We start from the raw sequence: 16780 nt of genomic DNA on the forward strand, positions 1-16780 counted from the left end.
ACAGAATTTTAATTTCTGGGAAAACTAACCCTTTAACCTAATGTGAGCTGGAACCCTTTTCTTTTGTCATTGTACAGCTGTAAACAACTTTTCTGTTTGTTTTAACAAATTGAAGGATAAAATCAATTTCAGTGGTAATGGAGAGCATGCAGCAAATGCTTAAGTTTAATTGTACCAGGAACATTCCTTTTAATATACTGTACACATCAGTGGCGTCAATGGGTTCAGACACATATGGAAGCATACGACATGCTGTCTATCAGTATTGTGTGAAGTGAGATAAGAGAGTGCTGAAGTGAACATATTTTTGTAGGCCAACCCAGAAGTTATCATTTTTTTTCGAGTTCCAAAAAAAACACAAAAAACTTTACGAATGTTCATGTGGCATTTGGATTATTGCAGAAAATAAGCTCTGTGACTAACAAAAGTTTCAGACTCTTTTGAGTCTTATGACTCTCATTTTGTTCATCATGATAGTCTTCACAAATGAACACAACTTTTATGGCTTTTAAAGTCTGAATGCAATCGCCAGAAGTAAAAAGCTAAACATATAGACTATAAACGAACTACACTACGGTGTAGTGTAATGAAAATGAAATGGCATGAAATGGAAGTTGCATTAGACTTTTCTTCTCTATTGTGACGTATATCCAATAGAAACAAACCTGGCTTCTTGAAAAAGAAAAAAATGTAGGACAAGACTTGATTGTTTCCATCGGGAATTGTTGTTTGCTATTGCAGCGATCTCATGTGAGTGACAGGTTGTCTCACCCTTTTTAAGACAAAAAATCACATGGGGGTTTTACTGGTGTATGAAAATATCTTGAGTTCGTGTTAACCACAGACCTTATTCAGGCATTTAATCAAAAACCCATTAAAAAAAATTGACTTCGGGACGATGAAACCAGAAAAGCTACAATGCTAACTTGTTTTCAGGTTTTTGCCTACAAAAATACATCCCTGCATCACTCTTTGACAGTCAAAAGTTTCAACAAAACAAACACAAGCAGGACACCCCTGCTGGAAAAACGAGCTTAAGCTGGCTTCTATCTGGTCTAATGAGGTTATAAGCAGCTTAGACCAGCTAGAAACCAGCTGGTATTTAGTCTGACTCGTGTGTTGAACCTGGAAATTACAGCATAGGAGGTACACACCACTGACCTCACACCTAGCATTCCCACTCACCTCTAAAGGTGGCTCCAAATTATGAGGAGGATCCAGATCTGTCTTTATGTGATCTTCAGAATCCCTGCGTATGTCTGCAGGTGGGCTGTCTGTGGGGTTAAGCGGCCCAGACGTGTCTCCAGAGACTCTTGAGATCCAGGGTGACCCCCCTGGCCCACCAATGTCACCAGGACCGAAAGGTGGCATGTGCCCTCGGGATATTCCTCCATCTCCACCCGCAGCCTCCAGCTCCATCTCGGCTTCCAGCTCAGCCTCCTCCTTGGCCTCTTTGTTGCTTTCCTCCAAGTGCTTCATGAGCACAGCGATCACCACATTGACCAGCACAAACTGCGCCGTCAGAACGAAGGACACAAAATAAATGGGGGACACCACTGTGTTGTAGCAGGTGGTTTCTTGGGAGCAGTCTCTGAGCGTGTCCTGTGATGTGGACAAAAGGTGTAAAAATGAGAGGTTTGCTAACAACTGTATTCAGAACACGTGCAAAGCATTTAAAACAAAACTGTGTGCATCATTGAAATTCAGCAATATGAAGTGACTGTGTCCCACCTTCATAATGCCATTCCAGTTATCCCCGGTGGATACACGGAACAGCAGGAGGAAAGCCATGCCAAAATTCTTGAATGTTGCATAACGGCCGAGACCTTCACAGGGGTGCAGCTCATCACATACTGGGACAGAAACAAAATGTCAGAGGTACATGGAAAGGTGCAAATCTTCAAATGTTCATAATGAACAAACACACCCCAATGCTGTGAAAAAGTAATTGCACCCCATGAAAAGCTGGCTTTTCATCATATGGGCATATAGATTTCCTGAAGCATCTGCTCTTGTGGTGAATTTGGTACAACGGAATGGTTTTTATATTGCATAGCTTGAAAATGGCTTTAAATACTTTCCCAGACTCATACGTGTCAGCAACCTTTATTCTGAGGGGCTCAGGCACCTCTTTTTTTATCTTGGCATGATGGAACAACATACTTCATTGCTTATGACCAAACTAGACCAGGGCTGCATTTCCCAAAAGCCTAAGTAGATCATAGAAACAGTTGGCAGCCCAGATCAGTTTTTTTAGGTTTATACTATACAAGGTGTCACATTACTTTTTTAATTATGCTGTATTCACTTGCACCTGATTTTAATTTTGATGTACACTTTATGTAGTGAGAAATATGCAAAATGTATATTAAAAGACTCAAATTATATAAATGTATTACCTTTTATCCACTGGTGAAATAGCATTTAAATGTAATAACATTCTATGCAGTGTACTTAACCTTTAACAACATACATACAGTATATAGACAACCATTTAAATCTAGATAAACTACTCAATCTCACTAAACAATTTGGTTGGTGGGCTACTAATCGACCAGCCATCAATTTAGCCCAATCCTATGTTGGGAAGAGACAGAAAAAAGTTTGCCTTGCAGACAGTCAATCTCAGTTCAGCCAGCAGACGCCATATTGAACTTGGACAGCACTTTAAAGCTGGATATAAATTATGAAGTCTCTATGTTTATCTTGAGCAGGCTGATTGGAAATGGAAATGACATCAACCCTGGTATTGTGTTGAGGTGCAATGAATCACGGCAGGCTGTATTCAGTAAACCAGTGCCAAATGTGCTGCCACATATTTTAAGAAAATCTGCTGCAGGTACCATATTTATGGTTTGCCCTTACAGACATTGCTGGAAAACTTTCGGAAATATGTGAAAGTGATCTCACAGCCATTTAAAACAAATAAACAGTAATAAATCAAGCAATTTAAAACACAATTATGCTACATTAGAGGATTATAGAGTTACAACATCAGTGCCCTTAATCAATGTCATAAAGTGTTTTTCAGTCCCCCTTAATGAATAGAGAGATGGAGAATGCAGTCTATGTACCGTTGAATTGAACTGAATTGAATTGAGTGTTGCATTTAAGTTCTATAATATCATTTGTAAAGTATCATATTAATGTTTTTACACTTTGTTGAGATACTTCCATTGGAAACCCAGTGAAAATAATATACAATTTCAAAAAAACTTGATACATGTTAATGTGGCACAGAAAGTTAGTATGGCATCTTAACTTTAGATTTATTTATGTCAAGTTAACGTATTATTGTATTTTTGTATAAAGCATTTTTTTTTTTTTTTTACGAACAAAATGTGTTTTTGGACTCCCAGCAGTAGTGTTGCGGTTCCCTAGGGTGTCTAAGAAATTTACAATTCAGTGTAAATAAAATCCAGACAGGAAGTTCCTGAGGAGTCCTTAGGAGTGTGTGTGTGTGTGTGTGTGTGTGTGTGTGTGTGTGTGTGTGTGTGTGTGTGTGTGTGTGTGTGTGTGTGTGTTAGCGAGAGGGGAGTGTTTGTGAAAAATGGCCCTTATGTATGCATGTTTGTTATGCTTACTCAGGTCACCAAACAGCTCTACTCCCAGAGCAGCGAAGATGAAGAAGAGCAACATGAAGAGGAGACCTAGATTCCCCACCTGTAGAGAGAGAGAGAGAGAGAGAGAGAGAGAGAGAGAGAGAGAGGGAGAGATAGAGAGAGAGAGATTGTCATAGAACACAAAAGAAACTGACAGGGCAGACATAGAAATACCACCTGTGAGGAACCAATAAGAGAGAGTCGTGAAGTGAGAAGATGACAGCTGTGTTCCACCTGATTAGAGCTTGACAGTTCTCTTACGAGAGTATCTCTCGTACTGCGTAATATCTTACGCTATGGGGAAAACCTCTTTTCCACGAGATATTGAAGCCAAAAATTATCCTTTAATTTTGATTAATGTAAAACGCTGTGCGGCAGCGTGCAGACATAGGCAAGACGGCTTGCGCGCCTATTGGCTGCCCTGCGGCAACAGCAGCAAGCCTATCAAGAGAGGCCCTGCGTGACGTGACATCCAATGGGGGTGCTTCGCGCCCATTTCGTCGCGTCCCGCCAGAATAGGCGTGGCCTTGGCCTATAAATACGCTCGACAGGCTGATACAAACTGATTTTCATCTCTTCAGCGAAGCACTACTGCATCACTGGATCCGGAGTGAGAAGCCGCGGCGTCTGATAGTAAGCCTTCTGCGGGACGAGCCTTCGAGCCTGAAGCCGCTGGCCTTCACCTCGCCGCCTTCAGCCGCCGTACCTGCTACGCTTTCCGGCGTTAATATCCTTTTTCACTGCTAGAGTGTGTGTTCGCAGTCGCGACTCACACTCTCTCTCTCTCTCTCTTTATCTAAAAGAGCAGCGTCTTTTTGAAGACGCTTCGTTCCTGTGGAACTTATGCCATGGTGACTCTGAGGACTTGCCTGGCATTTTTTCTCCGAGTCTGCGCTCCCGCCCGCTGTAGTGCCGCGCCGCAAAGCGCCGTATTCAGCGGGTCCTCGAGCCTTCTCCAGCCCGTGAAAGCTCGCCGGTTCGCCCGCCAGCTTCACCAGCTTCAATCGAGTCGCTCACTGACGGACAGCGGCCGCCGCGCGCTGCCGCTTCCGCCATTAGTGACGACAAGATAGCTGCATCGGTAGAGGAGGCCAGCTATTGCCATGGTGAGTGAGACTCCCGCCCGCTGTAGTGCCGCGTCGCAAAGCACCGTACTCAGCGGGTCCCCGATCATTCTCCAGCCGTGAAAGCTCGCCGGTTCGCCCGCCAGCTTCACCAGCTTCAATCGAGTCGCTCACTGACGGACAACGGCCGCCGCGCGCCGCCGCTTCCGCCATTAATGACGACGAGATAGCTGCATCTGTAGAAGAGGCCAGCTGCTATATCCCCGCGTTGGACAGTGAGGATTGGGCGAGCTCTGTGGATCTCCCCCTTCTGCCCGCGAGTCGTCAGGGAAACGGGCCAGCATCAAAACCGCGGCTAGCTTTCTTTACGTTATAAGAAAGCTACCCTGCCCCCGCCCCCCGTGGGCATGCGTCACCGGCGAAATGAGGAAAGAGTGTATTTTTAGTCCCGCCGAGGCCGGACCAATCTCCATTTCTCAAACATTTCTCAGCTCCTCTTAGTTTGAGCGGCTGAAAATGTCAATATTGCAGCAATGAGCCTGTTGTATAACACGCACGCCTGCAAACAAACGCCAACACACACAAAACTGTGATGACGCTCTATTATGTGCTCGAGCTATTTTAAGCTGTTGTCGTTTCCCCCCTGTGGCTCAGTGGCGAAACCTACAGCCATCGCACGGGAGACCCGTGTTCGATCCCAGCTCTCGTGGCAGATAAAATTTAGTCTCGCCGCGGCCAGACTTGCACTGATACTTTTCGCTCGTTCAGTTCCAAGAAAATGTGACTGTTCCAGTGTATTTTGCAGTAAACAAGCCGGTACCATGGCCCGCTTGCCTGCACACAAATGCCGTTTCCATGGCGACCCAGAAAAATCATATAAGCAATGTATTTTCTGGTATTCCGGCCACAGCCGATGGTGTTATGAGTGTAATAAAAATGCCCACAGCCCAGTGTTCATTTCTACACACAAACACAGCCCGCCACAGTGCAGGGCTCGCACAAATGAAATCGACTCATGTCAATTGTGCATTAAATGTAGTGAATGTGCCCACAACCCAGTGCCCACAAACACTACACACTGCATGTGCCACGTTTTCTGTAAAACGAAACCAACACACATACAGTCAGCTAAGACCCACGGTGTTTAAGTCTCGCCGCGGCCAGACTCCACCGAAACCTCTCGCTCGTTCAGTTCCAAACAATGTGACTGTTCCAGTGTATTTCGCTGTAAACAAGCCGGTACCACAGCCCGCTTGCCTGCACATTAACGCCACTTTTACGGCGACCCAGATAAATCCAATAAAGAGGGTATTTTCTGGTGTCCCGGCCATAGCCGATGGTGTTATGAGTGTTGTAAGAATGCCCACGTCACAGTGCCCATTCCCACACGCAGATACAGCCCGCCACAGTTCAGGGCTAGCACAAATAAAATCGACTCATGTCGATTGTGCAAACCTAGTGAATGTGCCCACGACACAGTGCCCACAAACACTACACAGTGCGTGTCCCACGGTTTCTGTAAAAACGAAACCAACACATATTCAGTCAGCGCAAGCCGACGGTGTTTTCAGTGCAGTAAATGTGCCCGCTGTCCCGCGCCCACATTCACTCACAGACACGCTGAACCCTACGGGGTTTGTCCCGCTCGTTCTCTCTCCACAATTTGTCATAGAGTAAGCGAGTGCGAACAGGCTGCCTGCCGTGATCGGCGCGCCCCCCGCCTCGCACACTTTAAACACAGTGTTCATGTCTCAGCACACCGAAGCTCTGCAGCCGCCGCTGTGCCGCTGCCAGGGCCCGGATATCATTCTGCCTCTAGCTATCCACGAATGCATGGGCAATGCTTCCCGGGGTATCAGAATGGGTGTTGAACACTATAAAGAGAGGCTATTCGCTACAGTTCGCTCGACTTCCCCGCCGTTGCACGGCACGTGTCGAAACCACGGTGGACAACGAAGTATCTCATCTACTTCGAACCGAAATAGCGAAACTACTGAGCAAACTACCATAGAACCTTTATCTCAGGCTCAGAGCGAAGGGGGTGTATACAGCAGATATTTTCTGGTACCGAAAAAAGACGGGGGTCTCAGACCCATTCTAGATCTGCGACAATTGAACAAAGCGCTTCTGAAACGCAAGTTCAAAATGCTGACAACCAGCAAAATCCTCGCGCACGTGCGCCAGGGAGACTGGTTCATGTCAATAGATCTGAAAGACGCCTATTTCCAAATACAGATTGCGTCACGATTCTTGAGATTCGCCTTCGAGGGCCAGGCATATCAATACACAGTCCTACCGTTCGGCCTGTCCCCAGCAGCCCGTATATTCACGAAGTGCATAGACGCGGCTCTCGCACCCCTGAGACTTCAGGGCATGCGAATTTTGAACTACTTGGACGACTGGTTGATTCTAGCTTGATCACGATCAGAGCTCATAGAACACAAGACCGTTTTACTCGAGCATCTCGAGAATTTGGTTCTCACAGTCAATTGGGCGAAGGGTTCGCTGTCTCCCAGCCAGAAAATCTCTTTTCTGGGAACAGTGATGGACTTGCTGTCTATGACACCACGTCTGTCGCCGGAGCGAGGACTGAACATTCAGCACGCCGTGAAATCCTTCCGCCGCGGCTCTATAGTCCCGCTCAAACGGTTTCAGAAAATGCTGGGCCTCATGGCCTCAGCATCCTCAGTACTTCAGCTGGGCCTGCTCCGCATGCGCCCACTGCAGTTATGGCTGAAAGCATGAGTTCCGCCCCGGGCTTGGGCCGCTGGTCTGTTTCGCCTCAGGGTCGACAGGAAATGCGTCTCGGCTCTGAAACCTTGGAAAAAAGCCGACTGGTACCAGTCAGGCGTGAGTCTGGGGACTCCCTCGAGTGTGATGGTGGTGTCCACGGACGCCTCCACCTCGGGATGGGGAGCGCTGCTCGAGGGCAGACCGTTCTTTGGCCAGTGGTCAGAACGGGAGAAGCTCCTACACATAAACTGTCTAGAAATGCTGGCAGTAGACAACGCGCTAAGGCGCTTTTGTCCCCAGATAAAAGGCCGCCACGTCTTAGTCCGGTCGGACAACATGTCAGTGGTGGCGTACATAAATCACCAGGGCGGCGTCAGGTCCCGAAGCCTTTACAGGCTGACGAAACGCCTCCTGGACTGGGCTCAGCACAACCTGCTTTCACGCTCCTGCCTCAAGTGCTGGAACGAATCAGGGAAAATGGATGCCCAGTGCTGCTCGTGGCTCCGCTATGGACGAACCAAACCTGGTTCCCAGTCCTGATGCAGCTGACCAGCCGCGTGGCCGATACCGGTGAGGAGAGACCTCCTCTCTCAGGCAAAGGGCTCGATTTGGCATCCTCGCCCGGAGTTATGGTCCCTACATATGTGGGCCATCAACGGGTACCCGCTAACCTCCCGGAGGGAGTGTTAAACACGATCACGCAGGCTAGGGCCCCGTCTACTAGACGGCTCTACTCCTCGAAATGGTCAGTGTTCTCTACCTGGTGTCAAGCTCAGGGCTTTTCATCCGTAGACTGCGGGGTTACGGAAGTCCTCTCCTTCCTTCAGGAGCTGCTGGATAAGGGTAGAACCCCGTCCACGCTCAAAGTATACGTGGCGGCCATAACGGCGTTTGCAAAACCGACGTCTGGCCAGTCACTGGGGAAAAACGACCTCGTCGTGCGATTCCTCAGGGGAGCTCGGAGGCTGAGTCCTTCCAGACCTCCCTCAGTCCCTATGTGGGACCTTTCTACGGTTCTGGAAGCCCTGAAAGGTGCCCCATTCGAGCCAATCCATTTGTCAGACATGAAGCACCTGTCTTTCAAAACGGTATTTCTTGTGGCTCTTGCTTCAATAAAGCGCGTGGGGGACTTACAAGCGCTTTCAGTAAGCGCGTCCTGTATGGAGTTTGGGCCTAATGACTCAAAAGTCATACTCAAACCAAGGCACGGGTACGTGCCAAAATCCCTCAACACACCGTTCAGGGCCCAGGTTATTTCCCTGTGCGCTCTCCCGGTGAACAATGAGGAGGCGGATGCTAATCTCCTTTGCCCCGTCAGGGCGCTGAGAGCTTATGTGTCCCGCTCGTCTGTCTTCAGGCAGACCGAGCAGCTCTTTGTTTTGTTTGGCGGACACTCCAAAGGACTGGCCGCATCAAAACAGAGCCTATCCAGATGGATAGTCGATGCCATAGCGCTGGCTTACACTTCTAAGGGCCTGCAGTGTCCTTTGGGTGTCAGAGCGCACTCCACGAGAGGCGTGGCCTCTTCGTGGGCGTGGTCTAGTGGGATTTCCTTGCATGATATCTGTATGGCGGCGGGCTGGGCCTCGCCGTCTACATTTATAAGGTTCTATAACCTAGAGGTTCCCGCCTTACAGGCCAAGCTGCTGTCGGTCTAGAATTCAGTACTATCTGTCCCGCTGCGCAGGCGCAGAATGCTGAGTTTTGATTGAGTATCGCTCACTGATCGATGGAACAGCTCCATGGGTGTTGAATAGCCCGTACTTTTGCCCAGTTCAGGCTGAACGCGTTCACCCTGTCTGCGGGATATACTGTTGACATAACTAGCTCCTTTGGGATGCTATTTCATGGGGAATGATGCTGGTAGCCTCTCTTCTCCGACTCTCTGTGAGTCTACGGTGATTATGCACTATATGAGCCCCGGGCTACTGCCCTTGGGACTTTGGTGTCGGATCCCAGTACGCACGGCGTCTTACATTGTGTTCCCCATAGTGTAAGATATTACGCAGTACGAGAGATACTCTCGTAAGAGAACGTACTCGGTTACTAACGTAACCTCGGTTCTCTCTAGAGAGGGAACGAATACTGCGTATCTTGCCGTGCATACAACAGCGCTGGTTCGCTTCAGCGATGAAAACCAGTTTGTATCAGCCTGTCGAGCGTATTTATAGGCCAAGGCCACGCCTATTCTGGCGGGACGCGACGAAATGGGCGCGAAGCACCCCCATTGGATGTCACGTCACGCAGGGCCTCTCTCGATAGGCTTGCTGCTGTTGCCGCAGGGCAGCCAATAGGCGCGCAAGCCGTCTTGCCTATGTCTGCACGCTGCCGCACAGCGTTTTACATTAATCAAAATTAAAGGATAATGTTTGGCTTCAATATCTCGTGGAAAAGAGGTTTTCCCCATAGCGTAAGATATTACGCAGTACTCGTTCCCTCTCTAGAGAGAACCGAGGTTACGTTAGTAACCGAGTACGTTTTGTAAACTTAAGTTTGTAAACTTTTGAAGCCATAGCCTACTGCAGCAGTAGTATTGCACGTTAGCACACGTTCCAAACATGTTGATGGGGGACAAATCTGCAGTGTTGTTTTCTGATCTCATCATCTTTTCTCTCAATCAATAAGACGTGTCAGAGAAAATCATAAATAAAATGCTCATATCCTAATGTAAAACCTGACAGTTATTTAGCACTTGGTCAATTTTATTATGCAGTACATTTTCATGTCATCATCATGTGTCTTAATATATTGTATAAATATTAATTTGTATAATTTTCAAAGATGAAAATTATATCTATTTTTATTTTTTCACAATTTAAAGCTCCAGTAGGTAGCTTTTGTAAACAAATATTTGTTAAAACTCTCATTATGTCCTGAAAGTAGAATATGAGACAGATAATCTGTGAAAAAAATCAAGCTCCTCTGGCTCCTCCCTGTGGTCCTACTGCCATTTGCAGAAATACATCGCTCCCGGTCAGAAACAACCAATCAGAGCCAGGAGGAATGTCTTAGCAGTGTCAATCACGCTCGTGTACGCGCTGATCACCCCTCTCTTGCACAGCGCGAGCGCGTACCGTCGTTCGTGACTCTCCTGTTCAAACTCGTTCATCCAAATGAACAAATCTTTTTTCGAGTCATTTCGTTCATTCAACGAACGAAATGACTCGAAAAAAGATTTGTTCATTTTGAACGAGTCTTTTTCGGAGTCATTTCGTTCATTCAACGAACGAATGACTCGAAAAAAGATTTGTTCATTTGGATGAACGAGTTCGAACAGGATCACGAACGTGCATCACAGAACAGAGCAAGGCGAGCATTTGTGCTTATAAAACTTAAAGTTTTTTATTTATTTTTGAAATGACCAATCGTTTCACTAGATAAGACCCTTATTCACCGTCTGGTATCGTTTAAAACCCTTTGAAGCTGCGCTGAAACTGTCATTTGGTCCTCGAAACGTTTGTGTCCTATTGAAGTCCATTATATGGAGAAAAAGCCTGGAATGTTTTCATCAAAAAACTTAATTTCTTTTCGACTGAAGAAAGAAAGACATGGACATCTTGGATGACATGGGGGTGAGTAAATTATCAGCAAAAGTTTTTTTTTTAAAGTGAACTAATCCTTTAACGTTATCTTAGTAGCTATAACTTATAGAAAGAGTGCAACCTTATAAAGTTACATGTATTGCAAAATACATAATGATTTGAGGACCAAGTTTGAGGTCAAAGTATGGGCAGGCCATAGTCAATGTAAAGCATATTGTTGATGTTTCGTCCCTATTAGTGAATGTTCCATAACTGTTTATAATCCGCCGTCATCGGTGGTCCTGCTTACTAGCCTGCGCGTTCACGGCAGGCTCCGCTGTGGGGGAGGAGCTGTGGAGGGAGGGTTGTAGCGTAGCAGAGAGCAAGGGGGTTGGACCTGTAAGTTGTGCTTGTGCAAATTTTCAGGCTAAGTCAACATTTTCTCAAAACTCCCTACTGCAGCTTTAAACAGGTGTGAATTTTAAATAACTTCACTACATGGATTTGAATCCATGCAAACACATACATGACACCCTGCTGTGAGCAAGTAAGACTTGCTGCTGCTGTACAATATTGCGTACATGAATTACTCGTAGCAGATCTATACAAGTGGAGCTGGGGAAGGTGAGGGTTTCTGAAAGCACTCTGCACTGCGACAGTAATTGCTAACTAAGTATTTGAAGGTTGAGCTTTGTCATAACTCGGCTCAACGGCCATGACAAATGCGAAAAGGACACGGATGATTGCAAAAAGTAAACATATTTATTATAACAACTTAAACCGTTAAACTAATAATTGACAGAAAACATAATATAATAAAACAAAGATGTGCTGCGGCTGCTGGCAGGAGTGGAACCAGACTAGAGATTGCGAGAGATCAAAAGGGCCAGAATATTTATTCTCCCACAGCATCTGGCACAGGTGCTCCTAAACTGGCTCTAGCGAAGGTGCTTCCAATCTGGCTTGCAGACGCTGATACCTTCAGGGACAAAAGGAAAACACTAAACTGCCCAACACCACACCGTTAAACACCCAACTATGCATGGCCGTCACACCCAAGCTCATTGGCTCCTGATACAACAGGAACCAATCAGTAGTGCCCTATAGATAATGATTTGAGTGCAAGCAGATTGAGTTAAGGACCAGTGATGCGCGGGTTGATCCAAAATGAGCGGGTGCCTGCGGTCACCCGCGGTTACGAGTCATCCAAAAATATTTTTAATGATATTCGGGTCGCGGTCGGTCGGGTCGTTTGAAATAAAGATTCCAATTAAACCTTTGCAATTTATATAGCCTAGTACTATATAGACACACTTTTCTATTAAATACATAGGCCTACACTTTATTGGCTGAATAACTGGCACGAAGATGACGCACGAGCTCAGTATGCCTGTTCGTGGTCAGTCAATAGCGGCATGTGGTGTCCAAGTTTGTAAATAAAGACTAAATGGCAGCGTCTGATATTTAGCGTATTTGTATAGCGATTTATTCAGGAGTGCCGTGAGGCATGATTTCGGCCTCTGTGCTCGCGCTGGCCAGTGGAAAAGCGGCTAATGGGTGAAGATGACATGAAGACGACTGTAGGCCTACATTCGCGAGATGGACGTATGCACATTAGGCTACTCTATTTGTTCTGTGTTTTCTTTCTAAACAGTTAGGCTATGTTTAGGTGGTATTTTTCATATTTTCATCACGCAATCATGTTTTTCATGCGGTGGTGACGCGCTCACGTAACATGATGTAAGGGTGGCGGCAGCGCTGCCGATAAAGCACCTAAGAGCTGTCACAAAGAACCGGCAAAAGCAATGAATGATTATGAATATGTCAAATATAGCAAGGAGACATTTTAATTGTTTATTAATAAAGATGAAGTTGACGTTGCTGCCTAGCGATCTTCGCAGTAGTGAATGCGCCAGAGAGAAATGCACATTTCATACAGATATAGGCTAAGCAGAGAGCAGTCCGTTTTCTTTTGTTTTGAATTGTTCTGTTTACAAGTAGACATTTCAATATAGATTGAAATATATTTTTCAGGTCTGTGAAGTACCTTATACGCTGAGTTTCGGTTAATTTATGAGACACGCTCGCACAGGCGCCTCCGTGTCTATTTCCTGCTATATTACTTCTTATTTATTAAATCCAGTCAATTGGTTGATGAAACATTGATTAAAATTAAGATAAAATGAGTACAAATCGAAATTCACTTTAAAGAAAGGCTTTGTGTCTTCTGTCTGAGGTCTCTGTGAAAGTTTTAAAACAGTAGCCTATTTTAGTGCCGCTTCAGAGCGGTCACGTCCGGAGAACTGACACGTCCTTACATAGTTTTTTCCTCATAAATGGGAACACGAAAAATAAAATAAAATGAATATTTTATGTTCTGTGGAGAGCCAACCCTTCTTCATCCGGTGGGTAGTATTACTTTTGATTTGCGCAGTGTAATTCACAGAATTACAAAAAAATTATTTGCCTCCTAAATATTTGTTTTGTCACGCATGAATGCGTGTGTATTTCCCTCATATTAAATATAAAACGCATGTGTAGACTGATATTTTTCTAATGTCTGGACTCCTTTAAGGGGTAGCCTATGGATAAACAGACGTTTCAATATATTGGTATGCTATTAAATGCATTTTCTGAGAATTTATATTTCAAGTTTTGACTGCAAATGTCACGTCCATACGCTGGAATTCCCCAATTTTAAATAATGTATCCTCAACTAGTTTTGCGGTGTAGGTCTACGTATTTTATAATGTTAACTTTAAAATTCAAATAATACTAACGGTAATTTAAAGATGTGGGAGAATTGGATCTGGACGGGAAGGATAACTCTTGGAGTTGGAGTCTCTGTGTCGCGACTCTGCAGGTTCGTGGATCTGAGTGTTTCATATCGCATATCGTTACAGCCTTAGAATGTTAAGTTCTACTACTGTATATCTATTTTGGTGAAAGTAACTCAAAAGTAATACAGGATAATGTAATGCATTGCAATTCTGAGACAGTAATATTGTAAGGTAATGAATTACTTTTAAATAACAGTAGGCTAACAAGTAATGTATAATGTATTACAGTTTGGAAGTACTGTAACTTGCACAACACTGACTACTTTAAAAAAAATGCGGGTCAGGAAGCGGGTCGGGTACAATATTTTCTTCTTTTTTTGCGGTCCGAGTTGCGGGCGGTTAGTTGAAAATGTCGGTCGGGTGCGGGTTGTTTATACATTGACCCGTGCATCACTGTTAAGGACCTATTAGACTGCGCCATCTAGAGTTTCATGACAGAACTTTGTATTTTGCCAATTTTGCCCTGTCATTTTGAGAAATAAAAAATATTTTCAGTGTATTGAATTTATGTATAAACAATTTATTATTAAATATTACAGTTTTTTTTTCTCTAATCAAAACGTTGAGCAACATTTGTCTTGGGAAATTTGTTTTGTATAATTGAACATAATAATGTGATGTTTTGTGGTTTTGTAGTTGATCGGTCTGACTTAAAATATTCCATCCTGTTATATAAATGATAATCAGTTTGATATTATGATAAATGGTAAATGTCAGAAGATGGTTTAAAAATTAACAAAATCAAAGTACATCACATTAAATTCAAGTTTTGCTAATTTTGCCCCATCATTCTGAGAGAAAAAAAACACTTTGTTTTAATTTACCTATAAATATTATATTAAAAACAGGAATAATTATTATTATTATTACCAATAATAATAATAATAATTATTATTATTATGTTATTATAGTTTAAGTGCGTGAACCCTGTTCTGATATACCCTTATATATAGAAAATTACACGGCATAACAGGAAGAACCCACCTATACCCAGCTGGATTCGGAGAAGAATCACGCGATACATAACGATCACAGACGACTGGTTCATGCATGATTGAAAAATTAGGCAAACGGAGAAAAGTGGAAAGGAATAAAGAGAGTCAGATTAGAAATGCTGACAAATCCGATTGCATTGACATTTCTTTTTCCAGGGCTGGCTATTTTCCCACCCTAATCTCCCTTAAGTGCACTCTTCACCGGCTGGATTCACAGTGATTCAAGAAACAAGGATCAAGCTGACACAATCTGGCAGGATATCTCAGAACACTCTTAAGGATCAGAATACCTCTCACAAATTGCAGAAGAGTGGATCAATAGCCTAGAACCACAAAAAGCCACTTTAAAACAAAATAAGAAACTGTGTGAAAGTCACAGCGACGGAGTGAAAAGGAGTTAGGAGGCGACGGCTAAACATGGTCTAATCCAATTAGTGACAATTAGTTAAAAGTTGAATTACATGTCTGATTTTCTAAGCGCATATCTGAGGAGAGACAGGAATTAATAGTGTTTCCTGTGGTGCGGCATGTTTCCAAATCAAAAGGCCTGCAGGAGGTGGTGAAGCCTGATGTTATCAAAGAATGTGCATGCTGGAGATTTTCTTCTCTGGCTTCTGCTATTCTCCAAGCAGCCCATCAGAGCCAATCTGCACTGCTGTGGCCTCTTCATGGCAGATTGACTATTTAAATGAGGCCTGTGGAGAGCGGAGGGGCCACAGGAGAACAGGGAACGGGAGCTCTCTTGCAGCGCAGGATTCATGGGATGTGAGTGGAGAGCGGAACTTTATGAAGGAGAAAGACAAAAGTTGTGTGCAGTACCTGAGGCAGGGCTTGGATCACAGTGTCAAGCAGAGCTCGCATTCCCACAGCCATCTTTAGTAGCTTCAGCACTAGAAGGAGAGGAGAGGCAGCTTATACACAATCTGATCAGAAAAACAATTTAAATTGTACTTATTTATTTATTTGATTTGATTTTTTTACACTTGTGTGTAAATTGCAATACCGATACTGATTACCCAATCATTATTTCCATGTTATGGCCAACAATTGGTAAATAACAAAATCCTATTATATATTTTTTTTAAATAAATTAAAAATAAAACGCTCGTAAATAAAATCAGTGAATTCAGGCACCACAACATTATCATGTATAGCATGAAAAATTGATTGTTATCAAATTATTATTGTTTTAAAAGATTGACTAAGTGAGATTACCCCCCCAAAAAAGTATCTAAATGTAAAAATAGGGAAAGTGAGCATTCACAATCAAATATCCAGTATCGACTGATATACAATACTGAAAATTTGGGGTCAGTAAGATTTTTTTTTAAATGTTCTTTGAAAAAAAAATGTATTCTCACAAAGGCCGAATGTATTTATTTATCTGATAATATGTATTTATAAATAATAATATTGTGAAATTGTAATACTATTTAAAAGATTATAATTTAATATTTTTAATAAGTTTTATACACACACACACACACACACACACACACACACACACACACACACACACACACACACACACACACACACACACACACACACACACACACACACACACACACACACACATATATATAAAAATTTTTTTTTCTGTGATGGCAAAGCTAAGTTTTCAGCTGCCATGACTACAGTATTCTATGGAAGCTTGTTTCCACCACAAAAATTCTGGACTTCTTTTCTACATCACAATTGTAGTGACTTTATAGCACATAATCCTTCAGAAATTATTCTAATTTCTTATTAAAGTTTTATTAAATGTTGAAAACTGTTGTGGAATTATTTGAAGAAATCTTTTGTGACATTAGAAATGTCTTAACTGTTACTTTTGATCAATTAAATACATCATTGCTGAATAAAAGTATGAACTTCTGTAGCCATACGATCGTACCGGAGTATGATCTCACCGGTGTGATTAGCACGTTCAGTGCATCACATGATCAACTGCTAAATTGTCAGCTGGGGTTGTCAACTAGAATATTTTAACCCTGCATGTAAAATGTAAAAAAAAAAAAAAAA

General features: G+C 43.6%; 1 protein-coding gene across 1 annotated transcript in view; it reads right to left on the reverse strand.

Annotated features, from left to right (window-relative positions):
* The window catches only part of cacna1g (calcium channel, voltage-dependent, T type, alpha 1G subunit), a 276677-nt gene that overhangs the window by 17166 nt on the left and 242731 nt on the right, over positions 1-16780 (reverse strand). The window contains exons 29-32 of the mRNA XM_077200722.1: positions 15575-15645; positions 3585-3663; positions 1732-1853; positions 1186-1602 (exon numbers count right to left, since the gene is read on the reverse strand). Coding sequence (XP_077056837.1) covers positions 1186-1602; positions 1732-1853; positions 3585-3663; positions 15575-15645 — 689 coding nt within the window. The remainder of the gene's footprint in view (positions 1-1185; positions 1603-1731; positions 1854-3584; positions 3664-15574; positions 15646-16780) is intronic.

This window comes from Siphateles boraxobius, unplaced genomic scaffold, assembly GCF_051911475.1.
Source record: "Siphateles boraxobius isolate OS27281-9 unplaced genomic scaffold, OSU_SipBor_1 46, whole genome shotgun sequence".
NCBI classification, from domain to species: domain Eukaryota; kingdom Metazoa; phylum Chordata; class Actinopteri; order Cypriniformes; family Leuciscidae; genus Siphateles; species Siphateles boraxobius.